The sequence below is a fragment of the Oncorhynchus mykiss genome, chromosome 13 (assembly GCF_013265735.2).
Source record: "Oncorhynchus mykiss isolate Arlee chromosome 13, USDA_OmykA_1.1, whole genome shotgun sequence".
Lineage (NCBI taxonomy): Eukaryota > Metazoa > Chordata > Actinopteri > Salmoniformes > Salmonidae > Oncorhynchus > Oncorhynchus mykiss.
In genome coordinates, this window is record NC_048577.1 from 27,572,918 (window position 1) to 27,598,106 (window position 25,189).

At 41.1% G+C, this 25,189-nt stretch overlaps 1 protein-coding gene across 3 annotated transcripts; it reads right to left on the reverse strand.

Annotated features, from left to right (window-relative positions):
* Positions 1 to 1,297: 1,297 nt before the first annotated feature.
* On the reverse strand, positions 1,298 to 24,924 carry LOC110487374 (zinc finger protein 391). 3 transcript variants are annotated; one of them, XM_036942398.1, is made up of 2 exons: positions 24,244 to 24,924; positions 1,298 to 2,552 (listed from the first exon to the last, which is right to left on the reverse strand). In XM_036942398.1, exons 1-2 carry the CDS (start codon positions 24,614 to 24,616, stop codon positions 2,032 to 2,034), a joined length of 894 nt encoding a protein of 297 aa, XP_036798293.1. In that variant the 5' UTR covers positions 24,617 to 24,924; the 3' UTR covers positions 1,298 to 2,031. The 3 variants fall into 3 exon arrangements, with proteins under 3 accessions (XP_036798293.1, XP_021414976.2, XP_036798292.1); XM_021559301.2 differs by lacking the exon at positions 24,244 to 24,924 and adding an exon at positions 18,192 to 18,795; XM_036942397.1 differs by lacking the exon at positions 1,298 to 2,552 and adding an exon at positions 8,996 to 10,545.
* Between the last annotated feature and the right edge of the window lie 265 nt (positions 24,925 to 25,189).

A 25,189-nucleotide genomic window follows, 5' to 3' on the forward strand; every position in this document is an offset into this window, starting at 1 on the left:
GCAGCCTAGTTTAACAGTGATCTACGTTCTATGAAAGCTGCTGGCAGAAAATGGCAGAGTAGCTAGAGGAAATCCACTCGATAACTCCTCCTTTACCCACTCCATTGAATAAAGTACAATTTTTCAAATCCCCAAATCCGAAATAAAGAGGATTTACTTCACTGTCCAATCTACCCCTTGTTTCAGACCTGCCCCCAGCTGCAGTTTCACCACATTCTCATTGACAACCCCAACATCTGTCTCTGAAATGGTCCATAATATGAGGTCAACTACCTGCCCCTTGGACCCTGTTCCCACAGGACTCATCCAATCATAAATCACTTTCTTAAATCAGGCACTGTGCCTAATTCCCTTAAAACTGCCTCCATCAAACCAATCTTGAAAAATCTGCATGAACCCTTATAGTCTGGCTAGATACAACTACCTCTCTACCAACAATCTGCATGAACCCTTCCAGTCTGGCTGTATACAACTACAGAACTACCTCCCAACTACAGGCGGCTGGTTGAACCTTAATTGGGGAGCCACCTTGCATCTATATCTGCATTGCTGTTTGGGTTTTTTGGCTGAGTTTCTGTACATCACTTTGTGACATCGGCTGATGTAAAAAGGGCTTTATAAAGATACATTTGTTTACAAGATGTGGAGACCATCATAGTATAGTAGTGGAGCTAGTACAATAACAAGGTGTGGAGACCATCATAGTATAGTAGTGGAGCTAGTACAATAACAAGGTGTGGAGACCATCACAGTATAGTAGTGGTACTAGTAGTGGAGCTAGTACAATAACAAGGTGTGAAGACCATCATAGTATAGTAGTGGAGCTAGTAGTGGTACTAGTACAATGAGGTGTGGAGACCATCATAGTATAGTAGTGGTACTAGTAGTGGAGCTAGTATAATAACAAGGTGTGAAGACCATCATTGTATAGTAGTGGTACTAGTACAATAACAAGGTGTGGAGACCATCATAGTATAGTAGTGGTACTAGTACAAAAACAAGGTGTGGAGACCATCATAGTATAGTAGTGGTACTAGTAGTGGAGCTAGTATCATAACAAGGTGTGAAGACCACCATAGTATAGTAGTGGCGCTAGTACAATAACAAGGTGTGGAGACCATCATATTAAAGTAGTGGAGCTAGTACAATAAGGTGTGGAGACCATCATAGTATAGTAGTGATACTAGTAGTGGAGCTAGTACAATAACAAGGTGGAGACCATCATAGTATAGTAGTGGAGCTAGTACAATAACAAGGTGGAGACCATCATAGTATAGTAGTGGTACTAGTACAATAACAAGGTGTGGAGACCATCATAGTATAGTAGTGGTACTAGTACAATAACAAGGTGGAGACCATCATAGTATAGTAGTGGTACTAGTACAATAACAAGGTGTGGAGACCATCACAGTATAGTAGTGGTACCAGACCACCATCAATTTCAACTGATTTGAGAAGAAATAGGGAAATTATTTCTAAGTGTAAGGGTGCCAATATATTTGGCTGCAGCTGTATCCAATCAAAGTAATTTAGCAATATCCAAATCATACATCAAATCAAATCCAATGTTGGAGTGATGAATAGCAAAATTCAATTAATCTATGTAATAACTTCATAGACTAGAGTCTTGTCCAGGGGAAGTACTTGTACAGAAACAGGAGATAGGCTCCTGCTACTACACTGTGTACTGTATAGACTAGAGTCTTGTCCAGAGGAAGTACTTGTACATCAAGCTGCCTCACACTACAGAAACAGCTACAAGCCAAGGCTACTTACTTCCTTATATAATAATTTACATTTAGCAATATCCAAATCATATTATGAACTACATCAGAGGATTTATACTTGTATACAACCAATCAAAGTTCATAATGAAAATGAAATACACATGTTAAAATATTTAATGTGATTTTAGATCAAGATGAATAAACAACAGAAACAGGCCTGTTGTTTTGGTCAGATTTTCATGTCTGATTTAATTTAAACAATATTTAATGATTTAATGTGACAAACAAAAACACAAATTCTCAGTCAAAAACACAAGTCAGAACACAGTCTCTCTATTCTCTCATGTGATTCCAGGTCCTCTGACTGTGAAAATGTCTTTCCACAATGAGAGCAGTGGTATGTCTTCTCTTCCTGTGTATGTATTCTTTCATGCTTATTCAGATGCCTTAACCGGTTAAATCTCTTGCCACACTGGGAGCAGTGGTACGTCTTATCCCCTCCTGTGTGTGTCCTCTCATGCCTTGTCAGACCCCCTAACTTGGTAAAACTCTTTCCACACAAGGAGCATTGGTAGAGCTTTTCTTGTGTGTGTCCCTTCTCATGCTTTTTCAGACTCGTTAACCACCTAAAACTCTTTTCACACTGGGAACAGTGGAAGGGCTTTTCTCCTGTATGTATTCTCTCATGTGCTTTCAGGTGTAGTAATCGGGTAAAACTATTTCCACAGTAGGAGCAGTGGTGTCGTCTCGCTGGTTTGGGCATCTCCGTGTCTGGTTCCTCTGAAGGACTCTTTCTGCTGTCAGAGTGAGAGTCTGGTCTCTCTCCTGCCGAAGACAGAGTAATTTGTTTAATACTAAAGATAGACCTGAATGAAATCTCCACATAATAGAACTGTTTTCCTATGAGGTTTTATCCAGACTAAATACCTCAATAACCCGAGGTCAGTCTTCACAACAATACATTATTAAACAAACTTGGTGACGGTGTGATTGTCATGTTTATAGGTGATGTTTAGGCTGAGCAGAGCTCTATAATAATATATTCTGTCATGTTTATAGGCTGAGCAGAGCTCTATAAACCTTCAAGCTGCATACTGGACCCTATTCCAACTAAACTACTGAAAGAGCTGCTTCCTGTGCTTGGCCCTCCTATGTTGAACATAATAAACGGCTCTCTATCCACCGGATGTGTACCAAACTCACTAAAAGTGGCAGTAATAAAACCTCTCTTGAAAAAGCCAAACCTTGACCCAGAAAATATAAAAAACTACCGGTCTATATCGAATCTTCCATTCCTCTCTAAAATTTTAGAAAAGGCTGTTGCGAAGCAACTCACTGCCTTCCTGAAGACAAACAATGTATACGAAATGCTTCAGTCTGGTTTTAGACCCCATCATAGCACTGAGACGGCACTTGTGAAGGTGGTAAATTACATTTTAATGGCATCGGACGGAGGCTCTGCATCTGTCCTCGTGCTCCTAGACCTTAGTGCTGCTTTTGATACCATCGATCACCACATTCTTTTGGAGAGATTGGAAACCCAAATTGGTATACACGGACAAGTTCTGGCCTGGTTTAGATCTTATCTGTCGGAAAGATATCAGTTCGTCTCTGTGAATGGTTTGTCCCCTGACAAATCAACTGTAAATTTCGGTGTTCCTCAAGGTTCCGTTTTAGGACCACTATTGTTTTCACTATATATTTTACCTCTTGGGGATGTTATTCGAAAACATAATGTTAACTTTCACTGCTATGCAGATGACACACAGCTGTACATTTCAATGAAACATGGTGAAGCACCAAAATTGCCCTTGCTAGAAGCATGTGTTTCAGACATAAGGAAGTGGATGGCTGCAAACTTTCTACTTTTAAACTCGGACAAAACAGAGATTCTTGTTCTAGGTCCCAAGAAACAAAGAGATCTTCTGTTGAATCTGACAATTAATCTTAATGGTTGTACAGTCGTCTCATATAAATCTGTGAAGGACCTCGGCGTTACTCTGGACCCTGATCTCTCTTTTGAAGAACATATCAAGACCATTTCAAGGACAGCTTTTTTCCATCTACGTAACATTGCAAAAATCAGAAACTTTCTGTCCAAAAATGATGCAGAAAAATTAATTAATTCCATGCTTTTGTCACTTCTAGGTTAGACTACTGCAATGCTCTACGTTCCCGGATACCTGGATAAAGCACTAAATAAACTTCAGTTAGTGCTAAATACGGCTGCTAGAATCCTGACTAGAACCAAAAAATTTGATCATATTACTCCAGTGCTAGCCTCTCTACACTGGCTTCCTGTCAAAGCAAGGGCTGATTTCAAGGTTTTACTGCTAACCTACAAAGCATTACATGGGCTTGCTCCTACCCATCTCTCTGATTTGGTCCTGCCGTACATACCTACACGTACGCTACGGTCACAAGACGCAGGCCTCCTAATTGTCCCTAGAATTTCTAAGCAAACAGCTGGAGGCAGGGCTTTCTCCTATAGAGCTCCATTTTTATGGAACGGTCTGCCTACCCATGTCAGAGACGCAAACTCGTTCTCAACCTTTAAGTCTTTACTGAAGACTCATCTCTTCAGTGGGTCATATGATTGAGTGTAGTCTGGCCCAGGAGTGGGAAGGTGAACGGAAAGGCTCTGGAGCAACGAACCGCCCTTGCTGTCTCTGCCTGGCCGGTTCCCCTCTTTCCACTGGGATTCTCTGCCTCTAACCCTATTACAGGGGCTGAGTCACTGGCTCAGCCCCTGAGTCATACGCCTTTATATTTTTCATTCGCAGACCAATTTATTTTTTATTCCTTTCATTAAATAATCTTATATTGAGACGTTCAAATAGAGCAGTGAAATTTTGAGTGAGAATTTAAAACATGCTGTCCTTCACATCTGTATTTAAGGCAGTTTCATATTCATTCATTTAAAGAAACCCACTGGTCAAATACTGGTTGAATTATCTGTCAAACTAGAAACACTCTGCAGCCTAGTTTAACAGTGATCTATGTTCCATGAATGCTGCTGGGAGCAAACTGTAGAATAGTTAGAGAAAAACAAACCCAACTGTGCATCCCCAGGCCCTGGTATATCATCAGACTGCATACAAACCTAACTGCATCCCCAGTCCCTGGTATATCATCAGACTGCATACAAACCTAACTGCATGCATAGTCCCTGGTATATCATCAGACTCAGACCTCTTAAAGAAGAAGTTACAGGTCTGTGAGAGCCAGAAATCTTGATGTTTGTAGGTGACCAAATACTTATTTTCCACCATAATTTGCAAATAAATAAATAAAAAATCCTACAATGTGATTTTCAGGATTTTTTTTTCTCATTTTGTCTGTCATAGTTGAAGTGTACCTATGATGAAAATTACAGGCCTCTCATATTTTTAAGTGGGAGAACTTGCACAATTGGTGGCTGCCTAAATACTTTTTTGCCCCATTGTAAGTACACTGCTCAAGAAAATAAAGGGAACACTTAAACAACACAATGTAACTCCAAGTCAATCACACTTCTGTGAAATCAAACTGTCCACTTAGGAAACAACACTGATTGACAATACATTTCACATGCTGTTGTGCAAATGGACTAGAGCACAGGTGGAAATTATAGGCAATTAGCAAGACACCCCCAATAAAGGAGTGGTTCTGCAGGCGGTGACCACAGACCACTGCTCAGTTCCTATGCTTCCTGGCTGATGTTTTGGTCACTTTTGAATGCTGGCTGTGCTTTCACTCTAGTGGTAGCATGAGACGGAGTCTACAACCCACACAAGTGGCTCAGGTAGTGCAGCTCATCCAGGATGGCACATCAATGCGAGCTGTGGCAAGAAGGTTTGCTGTGTCTGTCAGCGTAGTGTCCAGATCATGGAGGCGTTACCAGGAGACAGGCCAGTACATCAGGAGACGTGGAGGAGGCCATAGGAGGGCAACAACCCAGCAGCAGGACCGCTACCTCTGCCTTTGTGCAAGGAGGAGCACTGCCAGAGCCCTGCAAAATGACCTCCAGCAGGCCACAAATGTGCATGGGTCTGCTCAAACGGTCAGAAACAGACTCCATGAGGGTGGTATGAGGGCCCGACGTCCACAGGTGGGGGTTGTGCTTACAGCCCAACACCGTGCAGGACGTTTGGCATTTGCCAGAGAACACCAAGATTGGCAAATTTGCCACTGGCGCCCTGTGCTCTTCACAGATGAGAGCAGGTTCACACTGAGCAGACGTGACAGAGTCGGGAGATGCCGTGCGCATTTCTTTGGGGGGCCCGCACAGCCCTCCATGTGCTCGCCAGAGGTAGCCTGACTGCCATTGGGTACCGAGATGAGATCCTCAGACCCCTTGTGAGACCATATGCTGGTGCAGTTGGCCCTGGGTTCCTCCTAATGCAAGACAATGCTAGACCTCATGTGGCTGGAGTGTGTCAGCAATTCCTGCAAGAGGAAGGCATTGATGCTATGGACTGGCCCGCCCGTTACCAAGACCTGAATCCAATTGAGCACATCTGGGACATCATGTCTCGCTCCATCCACCAACGCCACATTGCACCACAGACTGTCCAGGAGTTGGCGGATGCTTTAGTCCAGGTCTGGGAGGAGATCCCTCAGGAGACCATCCGCCACCTCATCAGGAGCATGCCCAGGCATTGTAGGGAGGTCATATAGGCACGTGGAGGCCACACACACTACTGAGCCTCATTTTGACTTGTTTTAAGGACATTACATCAAAGTTGGATCAGCCTGTAGTGTGGTTTAATTTTGAGTGTGACACCAAATCCAGACCTCCATGGGTTGATAAATTTGATTTCCATTGATACATTTTGTGTGATTTTGTTGTCAGCACATTTAACTATGTAAAGAAAAAAGTATTTAATAAGAATATTTCATTCAGATCTAGGATGTGTTATTTTAGTGTTCCCATTATTTTTTTGAGCAGTGTATTTGATCACCTACCAACCAGTAAGAATTCCGACTCTCACAGACCTGTTAGTTTTTCTTTAAGCTCTCCTGTTCTCCACTCATTACCTGTATTAACTGCACCTGTTTGAACTCGTTACCTGTATAAAAGACACCTGTCCACACACTCAATCCAACAGACTCCAACCTCTCCACAATGGCCAAGATCAGGGAGCTGTGTAAGCGCATCAGGGATAAAATTGTAGACCTGCACAAGGCTGGGATGGGCTACAGGACAATAAGTAAGCAGCTTGGTGAGAAGGCAACAACTGTTGGCGCAATTATTAGAAAATGGAAGAAGTTCAAGATGACGGTCAATCACCCTCAGTCTGGGGCTCCATGCAAGATCTCACCTCGTGGGGCATCAATGATCATGAGGAAGGGGAGGGATCAGCCCAGAACTACACGGCAGGACTTGGTCAATGACCTGAAGAGAGATGGGACCACAGTCTCTAAGAAAACCATTAGAAACACACTACGCCGTCATGGATTAAAATCCTGCAGCGCACGCAAGGTCCCCCTGCTCAAGCCAGCGCATGCCCAGGCCCATCTGAAGTTTGCCAATGACCATCTGGATGATCCAGAGGAGGAATGGGAGAAGGTCATGTGGTCTGATGAGACAAAAATAGAGCTTTTCGGTCTAAACTTCACTCGCCGTGTTTGGAGGAAGAAGGAGGATGAGTACAACCCCAAGAACACCATCCCAACCGTGAAGCAAGGAGGTGGAAACATCATTCTTTGGGGATGCTTTTCTGCAAAGGGGACAGGACGACTGCACCGTATTGAGGGGAGGATGGATGGGGCCATGTATCGCGAGATCTTGACCAACAACCTCCTCCCCTCAGTAAGAGCATTGAAGATGGGTCGTGGCTGGGTCTTCCAGCATGACAACGACCCGAAACACACAGCCAGGGCAACTAAGAAGTGGCTCCGTAAGAAGCATCTCAAGGTCCTGGAGTGGCCTAGCCAGTCTCCAGACCTGAACCCAATATAACATCTTTGGAGGGAGCTGAAAGTTCGTATTGCCCAGTGACAGCCCCAAAACCTGAAGGATCTGGAGAAGGTCTGTATGGAGGAGTGGGCCAAAATCCCTGCTGCAGTGTGTGCAAACCTGGTCAAGAACTACAGGAAACGTATGATCTCTGTGATTGCAAACAAATGTTTCTGTACCAAATATTAAGTTCTGCTTTTCTAATGTATCGAATACTTGTCATGCAATAAAATGCAAATTAATTACTTAAAAATCATACAATGTGATTTTCTGGATTTTTGTTTTAGATTCGGTCTCTCACAGTTGAAGTGTACCTATGATAAACCTGCAAAATCGGCAGTGTATCAAATACTTGTTCTCCCCATTGTACATACTGACTCTCCTAGTGAACAGAATACCACAAGATCAGGGAACTTAAACTGTTGGTTGATCAGCTAGCTCACAGACGAACCACAGTGGTTGAATAGTTTCAGGAAGTCAATTCATGATTCTCGGTTGTGACTAGATGGAGTACAGTTACGACTGGAAGTGACATTTCGTAGCAGGTTAGGAGAGCAATTTAGCTAACCCTTTTCCTAACCTCAGCCTCCTAACCTGCTATGTCCATGAGGCAGAAATATTGGGCTAGTTTGTTTTGCATGGCCAGGTTCCCCGGGTGGGTGGACATTTCACTTAAGGACAAATGGAATAGACTACAATGTGCAAACCCCACCTCCTCTTTACCAGATAGGTGGACACTACATGATTACTGAGGTGGACCAGAGATGGTAACCTCCTCTTTACCAGATAGGTGGACACTACAGGACTACTGAGGGGGATCAGAGATGGTAACCTCCTCTTTACCAGATAGGTGGACACTACAGGACTACTGAGGTGGATCAGAGATGGTAACCTCCTCTTGACGAGATAGGTGGACACTACAGGACTACTGAGGTGGATCAGAGATGATAAGTTCCTCTTTACCAGGTGTTCGCTGTAATAGACAAAGCCTATTGAAAACCAAAAAGACTAAAGAAGCAAACTAATTTAAATAAAAAGGTTAAAGGCTCCCAAAACCCTCTCCTACTGTTCTGACTGACATGTTGTGTTATCTACCATCCAGCCATCCAATCACCCACTCAGAAGACCTGTCCTGACATCCATTCACCCAATCAGAAGACCTCTCCTGCCATCCATTCACCCAATCAGAAGACCCCTCCAGCCATCCATTCACCCAATCAGAAGACCTGTCCTGATACGTTGTGTTATCCACCTTCCAGCCCTCCATTCAAATAACTCATTTCTGTAAGTACATAGATGTAGATAATGAATGTCCACTAGCGGCTAACATCGTTCTATACAGTTTATTCAGATAATGTTGCATTAATCAAATCATTTTTACAATCAGCACATTGTGGAATAATAAGGGTTCATACTTGTATTCAATTAAACACATTTTAAAATTGTAATCTTATTTTAGACATGATCATGTCTCCAGAGGAAAAAACTAAAACAAAAGTAGAGGCCTATATTTGAGTTAAATTTAATATAAACAATATGATTTAATGTGACATAAAACAACGGTCAAACATCAGTCAGAACACCGTGACTCATTAGAACACAGCCTGTCTATTCTGTCATGTGTTTTCAGGTCCCCTGTCTGGGAAAATGTCTTTCCACAATTGGGTTCCCTAACTAAAACTCTTTCCAAACTGTGAGGTTATCCTCCCCTGTGTGTGTTTGTCTACATGCCTTTTCAGGTTCCCTAGCTTAGTAAAACTCTTTCCACACTGGGAACAATGGTACGGTTTCTCTTTAGAGTGATTTAGCTTATGTATGTTCAGGCTATCCAAGTCAGTAAAACTCTTTCCACACTGGGAGCAGTGGTAAGGATTTTCTCCTGTGTGTGTCCTTTCATGCTTCTTTAGGTCCGGTGATCTTGAAAATCTCTTTCCACACTGGGAGCATTGGTAAGGCTTCTCTCCTGTGTGTGTCCTCTCTCATGCTCTTTCAGGTTATCTGACAATGCAAAATTCTTTCCACATTGGGAACAGTGGTAAGGCTTATCTCGAGAATGTATTCTCTTATGTTGATTCAGGGTCGCTGAGTGGGAAAAACTCTTTCCACACTGGGAGCAATTGTGTGGTTTTTCCCCTGTGTGTGTCCTCTCATGTGATTTTAAGCTTTCTGACAATGTAAAATTCTTTCCGCAATGAGAACAGGGGTAAGGTTTCTCTCCAGAGTGTATTTTCTTATGTTTGTTCAGGTTCCCTAAATGGGAAAAACTCTTTCCACACTGGACGCAATTGTGTGGTTTTTCCCCTGTGTGTGTCCTCTCATGTGATTTTAAGTTTTGTAATAACCTAAAATTCTTTCCACAATGGGAACAGGGGTAAGGCTTCTCTCCAGTGTGTATTCTCGTATGTTTTTTTAGGTTCCCTAGATGGGAAAAACTCTTTCCACACTGGACGCAATTGTGTGTTTTTTCCCCTGTGTGTGTCCTCTCATGTGATTTTAAGTGTTCTGACAACCTAAAATATTTTCCACAATGTGAACAGGGGTAAGGCTTTTCTCCAGAGTGTACTCTCTTGTGTTTTTTTAGGTTCCCTAACTGCGTAAAACTCTTTCCACACTGGGAGCAATTGTGTGGTTTTTCCCCTGTGTGTGTCCTTTCATGTAATATTAGTTCATGAGTTCGTGAAAATCTCTTTCCACACTGGGAGCATTGGAAAGGCTTTTCTCCTGTGTGTTTTCTCTCATGCTCTTTTAGGTTCCCTAACTTGGTAAAACTCCTTCCACACAGGGAGCAGTGATGTCGTCTCACTGCTTTGGGAGTCTCTGGGTCTGTTTCCCCTGAAGGACTCTTCCGTCCGTCAGAGGGAGAGTCTGGTCTCTCTCCTGCCAAAGACAAACAAAGTATTTAGTTAAACAGACACCTGACTAAAACCTCCATATGACAAAACAGTCTTCCTATTGAGGTCTAGATATTTCATTATAACACCACATTTGGATCCTGGATGCTGATTGGTTAAAGCCGTTAGTTATTCACAATACTATCCGGGTAATGACTGTTAACAGTTCTATTTGAATCATTCCTACACATCCACTGTCCCACAGCCCAGCCAGGCAATTCATCAACTATTCTCCACTGTACCACAGCCCTACCAGGCAAGTCATCAACTAATCTCCACTGTCCCACAGTCCAGCCAGGCAATTCATAAACTAATGTTCACTAGAAAGAATCATCTAGACATTACTACCCCATGTTTATAGCCTAGCATTTGGATTGCAACAGAGGGGGTTCATTAATATGAATGAATATAGGTATCAATGAATATAGGCTCCTATGACCATGGCCGATGGTACAAGAAGAAAATAAAATAATGAAATAACAACAAGCCGAAGCAGCAAACTGAGGCAATAAGAAACACTGGTGCTAGTGTGTTCTGATATAGGAACACTGGTGCTGGTGTGGTCTGATATAGGAACATTGGTGTGTTCTGATATAGGAACACTGGTGCTAGTGTGTTCTGATATAGGAACACTGGTGCTAGTGTGTTCTGATATAGGAACACTGGTGCAAGTGTGTTCTGATATAGGAACACTGGTGCAAGTGTGTTCTGATATAGGAACACTGGTGCAAGTGTGTTCTGATATAGGAACACTGGTGTTAGTGTGTTCTGATATAGGAACACTGGTGCTGGTCTGATATAGGAACGCTGGTGTGGTCTGATATAGGCACATTGGTGTGTTCTGATATAGGAACACTGGTGCTAGTGTGTTCTGATATAGGAACACTGGTGCTAGTGTGCTCTGATATAGGCACATTGTTGTGTTCTGATATAGGAACACTGGTGCTAGTGTGTTCTGATATAGGAACACTGGTGCTAGTGTGTTCTGATATAGGAACACTGGTGTGGTCTGATATAGGAACACTGGTGTGGTCTGATATAGGAACACTGGTGCTGGTGTGGTCTGACATAGGAACACTGGTGTGGTCTGACATTGGAACACTGGTGCGGTCTGATATAGGAACACTGGTGCGGTCTGATATATGAACACTGGTGCTAGTGTGTTCTGTTATATGAACACTGGTGCTAGTGTGTTCTGATATATGAACACTGGTGCTAGTGTGTTCTGATATATGAACACTGGTGCTAGTATGTTCTGATATAGGAACATTGGTGTGGTCTGATATAGGAACACTGGTGTGGTCTGATATAGGAACACTGGTGTGGTCTGACATTGGAACACTGGCGCTGGTGTGGTCTGATATAGGAACACTGGCGCTGGTGTGGTCTGATATAGGAACACTGGCGCTGGTGTGGTCTGATATAGGAACACTGGTGCTGGTGTGCTCTGATATAGGAACACTGGCGCTGGTGTGGTCTGAAATAGGAACACTGGCGCTGGTGTGGTCTGATATAGGAACATTGGTGTGGTCTGATATAGGAACACTGGCGCTGGTGTGGTCTGATATAGAAACACTGGTGTGGTCTGATATAGGAACATTGGTGTGGTCTGATATAGGAACACTGGTGCTGGTGTGCTCTGATATAGGAACACTGGCGCTGGTGTGGTCTGAAATAGGAACACTGGCGCTGGTGTGGTCTGATATAGGAACATTGGTGTGGTCTGATATAGGAACACTGGCGCTGGTGTGGTCTGATATAGAAACACTGGTGTGGTCTGATATAGAAACACTGGTGTGCTCTGATATAGGAACACTGGCGCTGGTGTGGTCTGAAATAGGAACACTGGCGCTGGTGTGGTCTGATATAGGAACACTGGCGCTGGTGTGGTCTGATATAGGAACATTGGTGTGGTCTGATATAGGAACACTGGCGCTGGTGTGGTCTGATATAGGAACATTGGTGTGGTCTGATATAGGAACACTGGTGCTAGTGTGATCTGATATAGAAACACTGGTGCTAGTGTGTTCTGATATAGGAACACTGGTGCTGGTGTGGTCTGACATTGGAACACTGGTGCGGTCTGATATAGGAACACTGGTGCTACTGTGTTCTGATATAGGAACACTGGTGCTAGTGTGCTCTGATATAGGAACACTGGTGCTAGTGTGTTCTGATATAGGAACACTGGTGCTAGTGTGTTCTGATATAGGAACACTGGTGCTAGTGTGTTCTGATATAGGAACACTGGTGCTAGTGTGTTCTGATATAGGAACACTGGTGCTAGTAGTGTGTTCTGATATAGGAACACTGGTGCTAGTAGTGTGTTCTGATATAGGAACACTGGTGCTAGTGTGTTCTGATATAGGAACACTGGTGCTAGTGTGTTCTGATATAGGAACACTGGTGCTAGTGTGTTCTGATATAGGAACACTGGTGCTAGTGTGTTCTGATATAGGAACATTGTTGTGGTCTGATATAGGAACACTGGTGCTAGTGTGTTCCGATATAGGAACACTGGTGCTGGTGTGGTCTGACATAGGAACACTGGTGTGGTCTGACATTGGAACACTGGTGCTGGTGTGGTCTGATATAGGAATACTGGTGCTGGTGTGGTCTGATATAGGAACACTGGTGCTGGTGTGGTCTGATATAGGAACACTGGTGCTGGTGTGGTCTGATATAGGAACACTGGCGCTGGTGTGGTCTGATATAGGAACGCTGGCGCTGGTGTGGTCTGATATAGGAACACTGGCGCTGGTGTGGTCTGATATAGGAACACTGGTGCTGGTGTGGTCTGATATAGGAACACTGGTGCTGGTGTGGTCTGATATAGGAACACTGGTGCTGGTGTGGTCTGATATAGGAACACTGGTGCTAGTGTGTTCTGATATAGTAAAACAACCTGTCAGAGGAACACAACCTGCTGATATAGATATCAGCCTACCAGACGAGCTATATACCTTTTATGCTCGCTTCGAGGCAAGCAACACTGAAGCATGCACGAGAGCACCAGCTGTTCTGGATGACTGTGATAACGCTCTCGGTAGCCGATGTGAGCAAGACCTTTAAACAGGTCAACATTCACAAAGTTGCGGGGCCAGATGGATTACCAGGACGCGTACTCAAAGCATGCGTGAACCAACTGGCAAGTGTTTTCACTGACATTTTCAACCACTCCCTGACCAGGTCTATAATACCTACATGTTTCAAGCAGATCAGCATAGTCCCAGTACCCGAGGAAGCGAAGGTAACCTGTCTAAAGGATTACCGCTCCATAGCACTCACATCGGTAGCCATGAAGACCCACTCCAATTCGCATACCGCCCCAACCGATCCAAAGATTGCACTCCACACTGCCCTTTCCAACAGATCCAAAGATTGCACTCCACACTGCCCTTTCCCACCTGGACAAAAGGAACACCTATGTGAGAATGCTGGTCATTGACTACAGCTCAGCGTTCAACACCAGTGCCCACAAAGCTCATCACTAAGCTAAGGACCCTGGGACTAAACACCTCCCTTTGCAACTGGATCGTGGACTTCCTGATGGGCCGCCCCCCTGGTTATAAGGGTAGGCAACAACACGTCTGCCACGCTGATCCTCAACAAAGGGGCCCCTCGGGTATGTGTACTTAGTCCCCTCCCAAAAGGTTCTACAGCTGCACCATCGAGAGCATCGTGATCGGTTACATCACCGCCTGGTATGGTAACTGCTTGGCATCTGACTAAGGCACTACAGAGGGTAGTGTGTACGGCCCTTTACATCACTGGGGCCAAGCTTCCTGCCATCCAGGACCTATATAATAGGCGGTGTCAGAGGAAGATCCATAAAATCGTTAAAGACTCCTGTCACCCAAGTTTTAGACTGTTTTCTATGCTACCGCACAGCAAGCACCGGAGCGCCAAGTCTAGGACCAAAAGGCTCCTTTACAGCTTCTACCCCCAAGCCATAAGGCTGCTGAACAATTAATCAAATGGCCACTGGACTATTTACATTGACCCCCCCATGCCCCCATTTGTTTTGTACACTGCTACTACTCGCTGTTTTTATCTACGCATTTGACTATTTTCTACATTGTAGAGTAATAGTGAAGACATCAACACTATGAAATAACACGTATGGAATTATGTAGTAACCAAAAAATTGTTAAATCTAAATAGATTTGAGATTCTAGATTCTTCTAAGTAGCCACCTTTTGGCTTGATATTTAAGGATTTAATGTTGTTATTGATTTGATGTTATTATACATATATTTTTGTGCCACTTATTTGAAAAGTATTACAAATAAGACATTACTGTTATTATTACTATTATATAGCGCCCAATCCACTTTTCTAGACACGGGGCGAAGTCAGGATATTTAGGGGGGCTTTCAGTTGGAAAATATACTGCAGGACTATTCACAGATTGTTGATGAACACTTTTCTCATCTTTCTGTCTATAAAACAGTACTGGAATGTAGAGAAATGCATTTCACTATACATTTCAGCTTCTTGAACTGATTTTAAACCCCAGATTTCAGCATATATTTCAGCTTCCTGAACTGATTTTAAACCCCAGATTTCAGCATATATTTCAGCTTCCTGAACTGATTTTAATCCCCAGATTTCAGCATATATTTCAGTTCCCTGAAGTGATTCCAACCACTGACTTCAGCATGTTTTTTTTAAGAGAATCTTAACTTGAAAATGATGTGTTTTAGCTATCAACAATTGCTTCAGTAGAAGTCTGAAGAAAATATCTCAGAACAAGCACACTGAATGTGGTGAATGGAACAGCTTCTGAAGAGAAGATCCTTCAATATCCATCACATCCACAACCATTGTGTATGTTACTGACATCATAACGCTGAAAAGACATATTGACAATGAAAAGCAAGGAACTAACTATAAACCATATAAAACCTACTGACAATGAAAAGCAAGGAACTAATTATAAACCATATAAAACCTACTGACAATGAAAAGCAGGAACTAATTATAGACCATTTAAAACCTACTGACAATGAAAAGCAGGAACTAATTATAAACCATATAAAACCTACTGGCAATGAAAAGCAGGAAATAATTTTAGACCATATAAAACATACTGACAATGAAAAGCAGGAAATAATTATAAAACCTTGATAAAAGTTCACTTTCCAGAGAAAGTTTCAAGATGTATCGATGTCAGCTCCAGGTTTTACATTTCCTAAAACCTTTATGGATGTTTCATTGCCCGTCTCTTCCATTGGGTCTGTACTGTTACATTGCCCGTCTCTTCCATTGGGTCTGTACTGTTACATTGCCCGTCTCTTCCATTGGGTTGTACTGTTACATTGCCCGTCTCTTCCATTGGGTCTGTACTGTTACATTGCCCGTCTCTTCCATTGGGTCTGTACTGTTACATTGCCCGTCTCTTCCATTGGGTTGTACTGTTACATTGCCCGTCTCTTCCATTGGGTCTGTACTGTTACATTGCCCGTCTCTTCCATTGGGTCTGTACTGTTACATTGCCCGTCTCTTCCATTGGGTCTGTACTGTTACATTGCCCGTCTCTTCCATTGGGTCTGTACTGTTACATTGCCCGTCTCTTCCATTGGGTCTGTACTGTTACATTGCCCGTCTCTTCCATTGGGTCTGTACTGTTACATTGCCCGTCTCTTCTGTTGGGTCTGTACTGTTACATTGCCCGTCTCTTCCATTGGGTTGTACTGTTACATTGCCCGTCTCTTCCGTTGGGTCTGTACTGTTACATTGCCAGTCCCCCACCGATCTTTATAATACTTCAAAACAACACTCAGGACTCTTCCACTGGGTCTGTACTGCCTCATTAACATGCCCATAACTAATACTGGGGGACAGCTATGTCAATGACATCACCAGCTGTGAGTGGAAAACAAGATCCGGGAAGCCCATTCTAAAAGACATGAAATATGATTGGCTGAAAAGCCTTTTGGAGACTTGGTTACATGCTCTGTAATGATCTAAATTCATACAATTACCTGTTTATAGGGCTTAAAGCTGCAACATGTCACTTTTTGGGTGACCTGACGAACTTCACATAGAAATTTGTGTTATAGATATCTCTTATAGCCACTCTCATTGAAAGCAAGTCTAAGAAGTCACAGATCTGATCTATGTCTATGCTTTCCATTCTTAAGTGTCTATTTTAGTATTTTCCCTTAGGATTTTGTACACCAGCTTCAAACTGCTTTAAATACAATATTTGAGGTTTTAGAAAATATATTTCACAGCGGTTTAGATAATACAATGATTGTGACAAAACAAGTTCGGAGTGTAGACATACTGAAATCAGGCGAAATGTCACCTTTTTTATCAAATGGGGGAGAGATTTCTGCACATTGAACCTTAAAGGATAATTATCACCGTGGTTCAGGTTCACTTTTACGCAAAATCACCCTTAGAAATGCGAAAATTGATTAAATGCTTTGTAGTATATTTTACGTTTTGTTGGTGGACCCCCCTCTTTGTAGCTTCATCAATTTCTACAGAACATATCCAAGTGGCTAATTAGAATATTGGGACACTGTTTGAAGCCACTACAGCAACAATGTTGACATTCTGAGACAGCAACATTTTCTGCTTGACTGGAAACTATAGAATGAACAACCAGTGCGATTGGCCAGAAACTATTGAATGAACAACCAGTGCGATTGGCTAGAAACTATTCCAATAGAAAGAACAACCAGTGCTTTTGTCTCTCAACCTCAAAAATATAACTAATGACTGTCTGATGTCCAGATTATATCTGTTAGAAATATAACTAATGACTGTCTCATGTCCAGACTATATGTTAGACATTAGTTATATTTCTAAATGTTTCTAACAGATATAATCTGGACATGAGACAGTCATTAGTTGTATTTCTAAATGTTTCCGTCTCATTTTGGTATCAGAAAGAAAAAGTAGTTGTAGATATTTTTGATATTGAATAGAATGTTTTATATAATTATTTATAGTAGTTAGAATTAATATAGAAATGCTGACTGTGTACAGCGTTGTATGAAAGTTGTTTATTTGGATACAGAATATCCCTCTATTTGTCATGACCCCTAGTGGCCAATTGTAGGTGCGTTTCATTATTTGGAATATGGGAAGACGGGGTCAGTTGAAGTCCACATGGAACAGATGGGTGCCTGTATAGAAAACGCAGTTTTAAGATAGTTTTCAACCATTTAATATCATTGTTTAATATAGTTTTATTGTGGATTTATACCTCTAGATTGACCTTTTGACTTCAAGTTTTTCACCTTCATAATCGCTGTAGCATTTGAACATCAATATCCATTGGAATCTGTCAATGCTTCCTTGTTGTAGCTTTAAACTGTCACTCCAGGCTCCTTTCACCTCCTGTCCATGACATCACCACTTCCTATCAAACCAACTCCTCGAATACTCTACTACTTGACGTTTGCAGTTGTCTATTAAACACAATTTTCAACGTAATATTTGGTTCCTTTAGTGTGTTTATACTTTAATGTAATTATATATCACTTTTCAACAGTAAAGTAAAAAGTAAAAATCACTGGAGGACGTCATGAACAATTCATACAGTACAACAAGTGTAGAATGCCCTTTTAAAAATCACACGAGATCAACAACCCTGTTTTATAAGATAGTACTCACTGTATTTACTGGTGTTAATCAGATCTCCAGTCTTCTCTTCTTCGTCCTCCTCTAATGTGACAGTAATCTCCCCTTCTTCATCCTTCATTCCAAAAACATCTTCATCTTCTTTCACTGTGACAGTAACCTCCTCCACTCCAAAAACTGCATCCTCCTCCTCTTCTTTTACTGCAACATCCTCCTCTTCTTTCACTGAAACGTCTTTCTCTTCTTCTTTCACTTTAACAGCCTCACCCTCTACTTGTTTTTGTATTGTTACATCCTCCTCCTCTTTGACGAGAGCTTCTTTCTCCGTCCAGCAGACCACCTCTTCTTTATCAAGAGGAGAGTAGCTTAGTGAACTCATGGTCGAGGATAATAGCTAGTTAGCATTAGCGACTAGACTAGTGCTAACTTAACCAGCCAGCTAGTTGACTTACAACGTATTTATGAAATGAAATGCCGTAGCTAGTTGTTTCCACATACGTATGTTTAAATCAGAGGCAAATAAATCACGAAATTGTCCAAAGAACTTGAATGTTCCGACATTGTTGGCTAGCGAGCTACCGAGGTGGCTGCAGTTGTTGAAGAAGCGTTCCGTCCACTAGATTATACATCTCAGTAGAAACATCGCCTGAAAGACACATATCGCCATCTGAGGTCTGGAGGGAGTAAACGCAGTTGAGGAGGGAAAACTTTTTTTGTTCTTCATTGAATTTTAATATTATAAAGCAGTTTAGGGAAACGTTTTTTTCTCTCCATTAAATATGAATATTATATCAACACGCACAAAGAGCAACAAGTGTTGTTTGATTAGGTCAGATGTTTTTTGAGAATTTAAAACAAACTCTACATCTACTCCACATCTGTATTTCTGATTCAGTCAAATAACTAGATATCACAATAAGCACCTAGTTATTGATACCCCTGATAAAGATGAGCAAAAATAACTGTATAAAGGAAATAAACTTTACCCACTACCAGGATATTTCAGCCCAGAAACCTGGTTACCTCTTTGCTAGGAGACTGAAACTTGGCCATAAGCGGATCTTCCAGCAAGACACATCAACATCCACAAAGAAACGGTTAATTGGGCACAAAAATCTACATTTTCAACAGCCATTTCAGTCTTCAGAGTTGAACATTGAAAACCTGTGGTTTGAATTGAACAGGACAGTCCATAAGAACAGACAAAAGAAATCAAGGACATGGAGAGATTCTGTATGGAGGAATGGTCCCACCCAATGTGTTGTCTCATCTCATAAAACATTTCAGTGTTGTTATCCTCCTAAGGCGAGGGTGCTTCCTTTTGAGAAATACATGTTAAACTATATCTCTTTCTCTTAGCAATTAGTATAAAATAATATAAATTCCCTTTTTGTGGTTGGTGTAACAATACATCATGTATATGTATATAATGAACAGACTAGATCTATACTCCATTGTTGGTGAAAGCAGGGGAAGCTACTCCATTGTTGATGAATGCAGGGAAAGCTACTCCATTGTTGATGAATGCAGGGAAAGCTACTCCATTGTTGATGAATGCAGGGAAAGCTACTCCATTGTTGATGAATGCAGGGAAAGCTACTCCATTGTTGATGAATGCAGGGAAAGCTACTCCATTGTTGATGAATGCAGGGAAAGCTACTCCATTGTTGATGAATGCAGGGAAAGCTACTCCATTGTTGATGAATGCAGGGAAAGCTACTCCATTGTTGATGAATGCAAGGAAAGCTACTCCATTGTTGATGAATGCAGGGAAAGCTACTCTATTGTTGATGAATGCAGGGAAAGCTACTCTATTGTTGATGAATGCAGGGAAAGCTACTCCATTGTTGATGAATGCAGGGAAAGCTACTCCATTGTTGATGAATGCAGGGAAAGCTACTCTATTGTTAATGAATGCAGGGAAAACTACTCCATTGTTGATGAATGCAGGGAAAGCTACTCCATTGTTGATGAATGCAGGGAAAGCTACTCCATTGTTGATGAATGCAGGGAAAGCTACTCCATTGTTGATGAATGCAGGGAAAGCTACTCCATTGTTGATGAATGCAGGGAAAGCTACTCCATTGTTGATGAATGCAGGGAAAGCTACTCCATTGTTGATGAATGCAGGGAAAGCTACTCCATTGTTGATGAATGCAGGGAAAGCTACTCCATTGTTGATGAATGCAGGGAAAGCTACTCCATTGTTGATGAATGCAGGGAAAGCTACTCCATTGTTGATGAATGCAAGGGAAGCTACTCCATTGTTGATGAAACAGGGGAAGATACTCCATTGTTGATGAAAGCAAGGGAAGCTACTCCATTGTTAATGAAAGCAAGGAAAGCTACTCCATTGTTAATGAAAGTGGGGGAAGCTACTCCATTGTTGATGAAAGCAGGGGAAGCTACTCCATTGTTGATGAAAGCGGGGGAAGCTACTCCATTGTTGATGAAAGCAGGGGAAGCTACTCCATTGTTGATGAATGCAGGGGAAGCTACTCCATTGTTGATGAATGCAAGGGAAGCTTCTCCATTGTTGATGAAAGCAGGGAAGTGTTGTAACAGAACTGCCTGAGATGTGGGGGAAGGGAAGCTGCTCACTGATTGGCTGTAGTGAAAAGGGTCCCTCCAAAAATCTATCACTATTCCAACTGACATGTCAAATTCTCCCCCAAATCTACCACTAATATGCCAAGCCTCCACAGACCCTGTCCTGTATAGACAAAAAGAACAAATCATTTGACATTCAAATATGGCATTTTAAATAGCTCAATTCAATTCAGCTGGGCCTTTTTAACACAGACAGTTGTTCCTGCTGTAGATGTTATGCCTTTGTACAGATCTAGGATCAGTTCTCCTCCACAATGCATATACAGTACCGGTCAATTGTTTGGGCACACCTACAAATTCAATGTTTTTTTATTTATTTTAACTATTGTCTACATTGTAGAATAATAGTGAAGACAACACAACTATGCCAAGTGTGTGCAAAGTTGTCAAGGCAAATTGTGAATACTTTGAAGAATCTCAAATAGGAAATATATTTTGATTTGTTTAACTCTTTTTTTCACATATGATTTCATATGTGTTATTTTATAGTTTTAATGTCTTCACTATTATTATACAATGTAGAAAATAGTAAAAATAAAGACAAACCCTTGAATGAGTAGGTTGTGTGTCCAAACTTTTGACTGGTACTGTATATAGGCTCTTTGTCATTATGGGGTTTTAATGTCATTATTGCATATTGTGTGTAGATTGAGAAAAAAAATATTTAATCAATTTTAGAATAAGGCTGTAACGTAACAAAATGTAGAAAAAGTGAAGGGGTCTGAATACTTTCCGAATGCACTGTATATTTTGGGGCAGTACTTAGTGACATCACATCCTAAAATATAAGGTACAAATACATAACATAGGTTCACAATATCAACATTCAATGTATCAAAATATATGACCAAGCTGGAAATTGAAACGTCAGCCCAGCCACAATCCTAGAGGTTCACTGACGATCAACCTCCTCCTTCACATCTGACTCCAGTGATCAATCCAGAGCATCTTCTTTTTTGAGGAATCCCGATGGACGACGTCATCAAATCGGCCGTCATCACGACCACAAGTTATTTGACATTCAGGTTATCAATAGAAAGAGCATTAGCAATATGTCCTGTCTGGTAACTTGTTTCATTTAATGGATTTAAATTGGCAGGTGCACAGGGAGAAACCCCATTAAAACACTTTTGGAAGTCTTTAACTGCATCAAAGTCTGTGGCCTGTGATGTTGGGACAAATGATAGTATCTTCTTATACAAGAGACAAAATTCACAAATTCCACAGCACAACGACAGAGTCATGTCTTCAGTGTAAAACTAACAATGACTCAATAATAGGGTGGCGAACAATTGGCCCAGTGTCGTCCGTAGGCCGTCATTGTAAATAAGAATTTGTTCTTAACTGACTTGCCTATAGTTAAATAAATAAACAATCCATGCCTTCCGGGAATGTTATAACGTTACAAAGTTATGGGTGGAGTTAGAAAGTTGGCTATCAGAAGTTATACAATGTCAAATTTATTTTAATCTGTTTGTCTGGTATTTCAAAACATGACATTTGAGGGTGCAGTGGGACCAGCTATGAGTGGAAAACAAGATCCGGGAAGCGCATTCTAAAAGACATGAAATATGATTGGCTGAAAAGCCTTTTGGAGACTTGGTCACATGCTCTGTACTGATCTAAATTCATACAATGACCTGTTTATAGGCCTTAAAGCTGCAACATGTCACTTTTTGGGTGACCTGACGAACTTCACATAGAAATGTGTGTTATAGATATGTCACTCATTGAAAGCAAGTCTAAGAAGTCACAGATCTGATCTATGTGCGCTATGTCTATGCTTCCCATTCTTAAGTGTTTTTTTTGTCTTTTCCCTTAGGATTTTGTACACCAGCTTTAAATACAACATTTGAGGTTTTAGAAAATATATTTCACAGCGGTTTAGATAATACAATGATTGTGACAAAACAAGTTCGGAGTGTAGACATACTGAAATCAGGTGAAATATCACCATTTCATCAAATGGTGGAGAGATTTCTGCACATTGAACCTTAAAGGATAATTATCACCGTGGTTCAGCATCACTTTTACGCAAAATCACCCTTAGAAATGTTGTGAAAAGGGATTAAATGCTTTCTAATATATTTTACGTTTTGTTGGTGGACCCCCCTCTTTGTAGCTTCATCAATTCCTACAGAACAAATCCAAGTGGCTAATTAGAATTTTGGGACATTGTTTGAAACCACTACAGCAACAATGTTGACATTCTTAGACAGTAACATTTTCTGCTTGGCTAGAAACTATAGAATGAACAACCAGTGCGATTGGCCAGAAACTATAGAATGAACAACCAGTGCGATTGGCTAGAAACTAGAATGAACAACCAGTGCGATTGGCTAGAAACTATAGAATGAACAACCTGTGCGATTGGCTAGAAACTATAGAATGAACAACCAGTGCGATTGGTTAGAAACTATTGAATGAACAACCAGTGCGATTGGCTAGAAACTATTCCAATAGAATGAACAACCAGAGCGATTGGCTAGAAACTATTCCAATAAAATGAACAACCAGAGTGATTGGCTAGAAACTATTCCAATAGAAAGAACAACCAGAGCTTTTGTCTCTCAACCACAAAAAAATAACTAATGACTGTCTGATGTACAGATTATATCCATTAGAAATATAACTAAATGACTAACAGATATAATCTGGACATCAGACAGTCATTAGTTATATTTCAAACAGATATAATCTGGACATGAGACAGTCATTAGTTATATTTCTAAATGTTTCCGTCTCATTTTGGTATCAGAAAGAAAAAGTATTTGTAGATATTTTTGATACTGAATAGAACGTTATATAATTATTTATAGTATATAGAATTAATATAGAAATGCTGACTGTGTACAGCGTTGTATGGAAGTTGTTTATTTGTATACAGAATATCCCTCTATTTATCATGACCCCTAGTGACCAATTGTAGGTGCGTTTCATTATTTGGAATATGGGAAGATGGGGTCAGTTGAAGTCTACATTGAACAGATGATGGGTGCCTGTATAGAAGATGCCGTTTTAAGATAGTTTTCAACCATTTAATATCATTGTTTAATATAGTTTTATTGTGGAGTTATACCTCTAGATTGACCTTTTGACCTTCATAATCGCTGTAGCATTTGAACATCATAATCTATTGGAATCTGTCAATGCTTCCTTGTTGTAGCTTTAAACTGTCACTCCAGTCTCCTTTCACCTCCTGTCCATGACATCACCACTTCCTATCAAACCAACTCCTCGAATACTCTACTACTTGACGTTTGCAGTTGTCTATTAAACACAATTTTCAACGTAATATTTGTTTCCATTTAGTGTGTTTATACTTTAATGTAATTATGTCACTTTTCAACAGGAAAAGTTCAAAGTAAAAATCACTGGAGGACGTCATGAACAATTCATATAGTACAATAAGTGTAGAATGCCCTTTTAAAAATCACACGAGATCAACAACCCTGTTTTATAAGATAGTACTCACTGTATTTACTGGTGTTAATCAGATCTCCAGTCTTCTCTTCTTCGTCCTCCTCTAATGTGACAGTAATCTCCCCCTCTTCATCCTTCATTAAAAAAACGTCTTCATCTTCTTTCACTGTGACAGTAACCTCCTCCACTCCAAAAACTGCATCCTCCTCTTCTTTTACTGTAACATCCTCCTCTTTCACTCTGAACGCGTCTTCCTCTTCTTTCACTGAAACGTCTTTCTCTTCTTCTTTCACGGTAACAGCCTCACCCTCTACTTGTTTTTGTATTGTAACAGCCTCTTCTTCTTCCTCCTCTTTGACGAGAGCTTTTGTCTCCGTGCAGCAGACAGCCTCTTCTTTATCAGGAGAGTAGCTTAGTGAACTCATGGTCAGAGATAAAAGCTAGTTAGCATTAGCGACTAGACTAGTGCTAACTTAACCAGCCAGCTAGTTGACTTACAACGTATATATGCAATTCAATGGGGTAGCTAGTTGTTTCCACATGAGTATGTTTAAATCATAGTGGCAAATAAACCACGAAATTGTCTAAAGAACTTGAATGTTCCGACTTTGTTAGCTAGCGAGGTACCGAGGTGGCTGCAGTTGTTGAAGAAGCGTTCCGTCCACTAGATTATACGTCACACTAGAAACATCGCCTGAAAGACACATATCGCCATCTGCTGTCTGGAGGGAGTAAACGCAGTTGAGGGAAAACTTTTTTTCTTCCATCATTGAATTATAATATTATAAAGCAGTTTAGGGAAACGAATTTTTCTCTCCATTAAATATGAATATTATATCAACACGTACAAAGAGCAACAAGTGTTGGTTGATTAAGTCAGATTATTTATGAGAATTTAAAACAAACTCTACATCTACTCCACATCTGTATTTCTGATTCAGTCAAATAACTAGATATCACAATGAGCACCTAGTTATTGATACCCTTGATAAAGATTA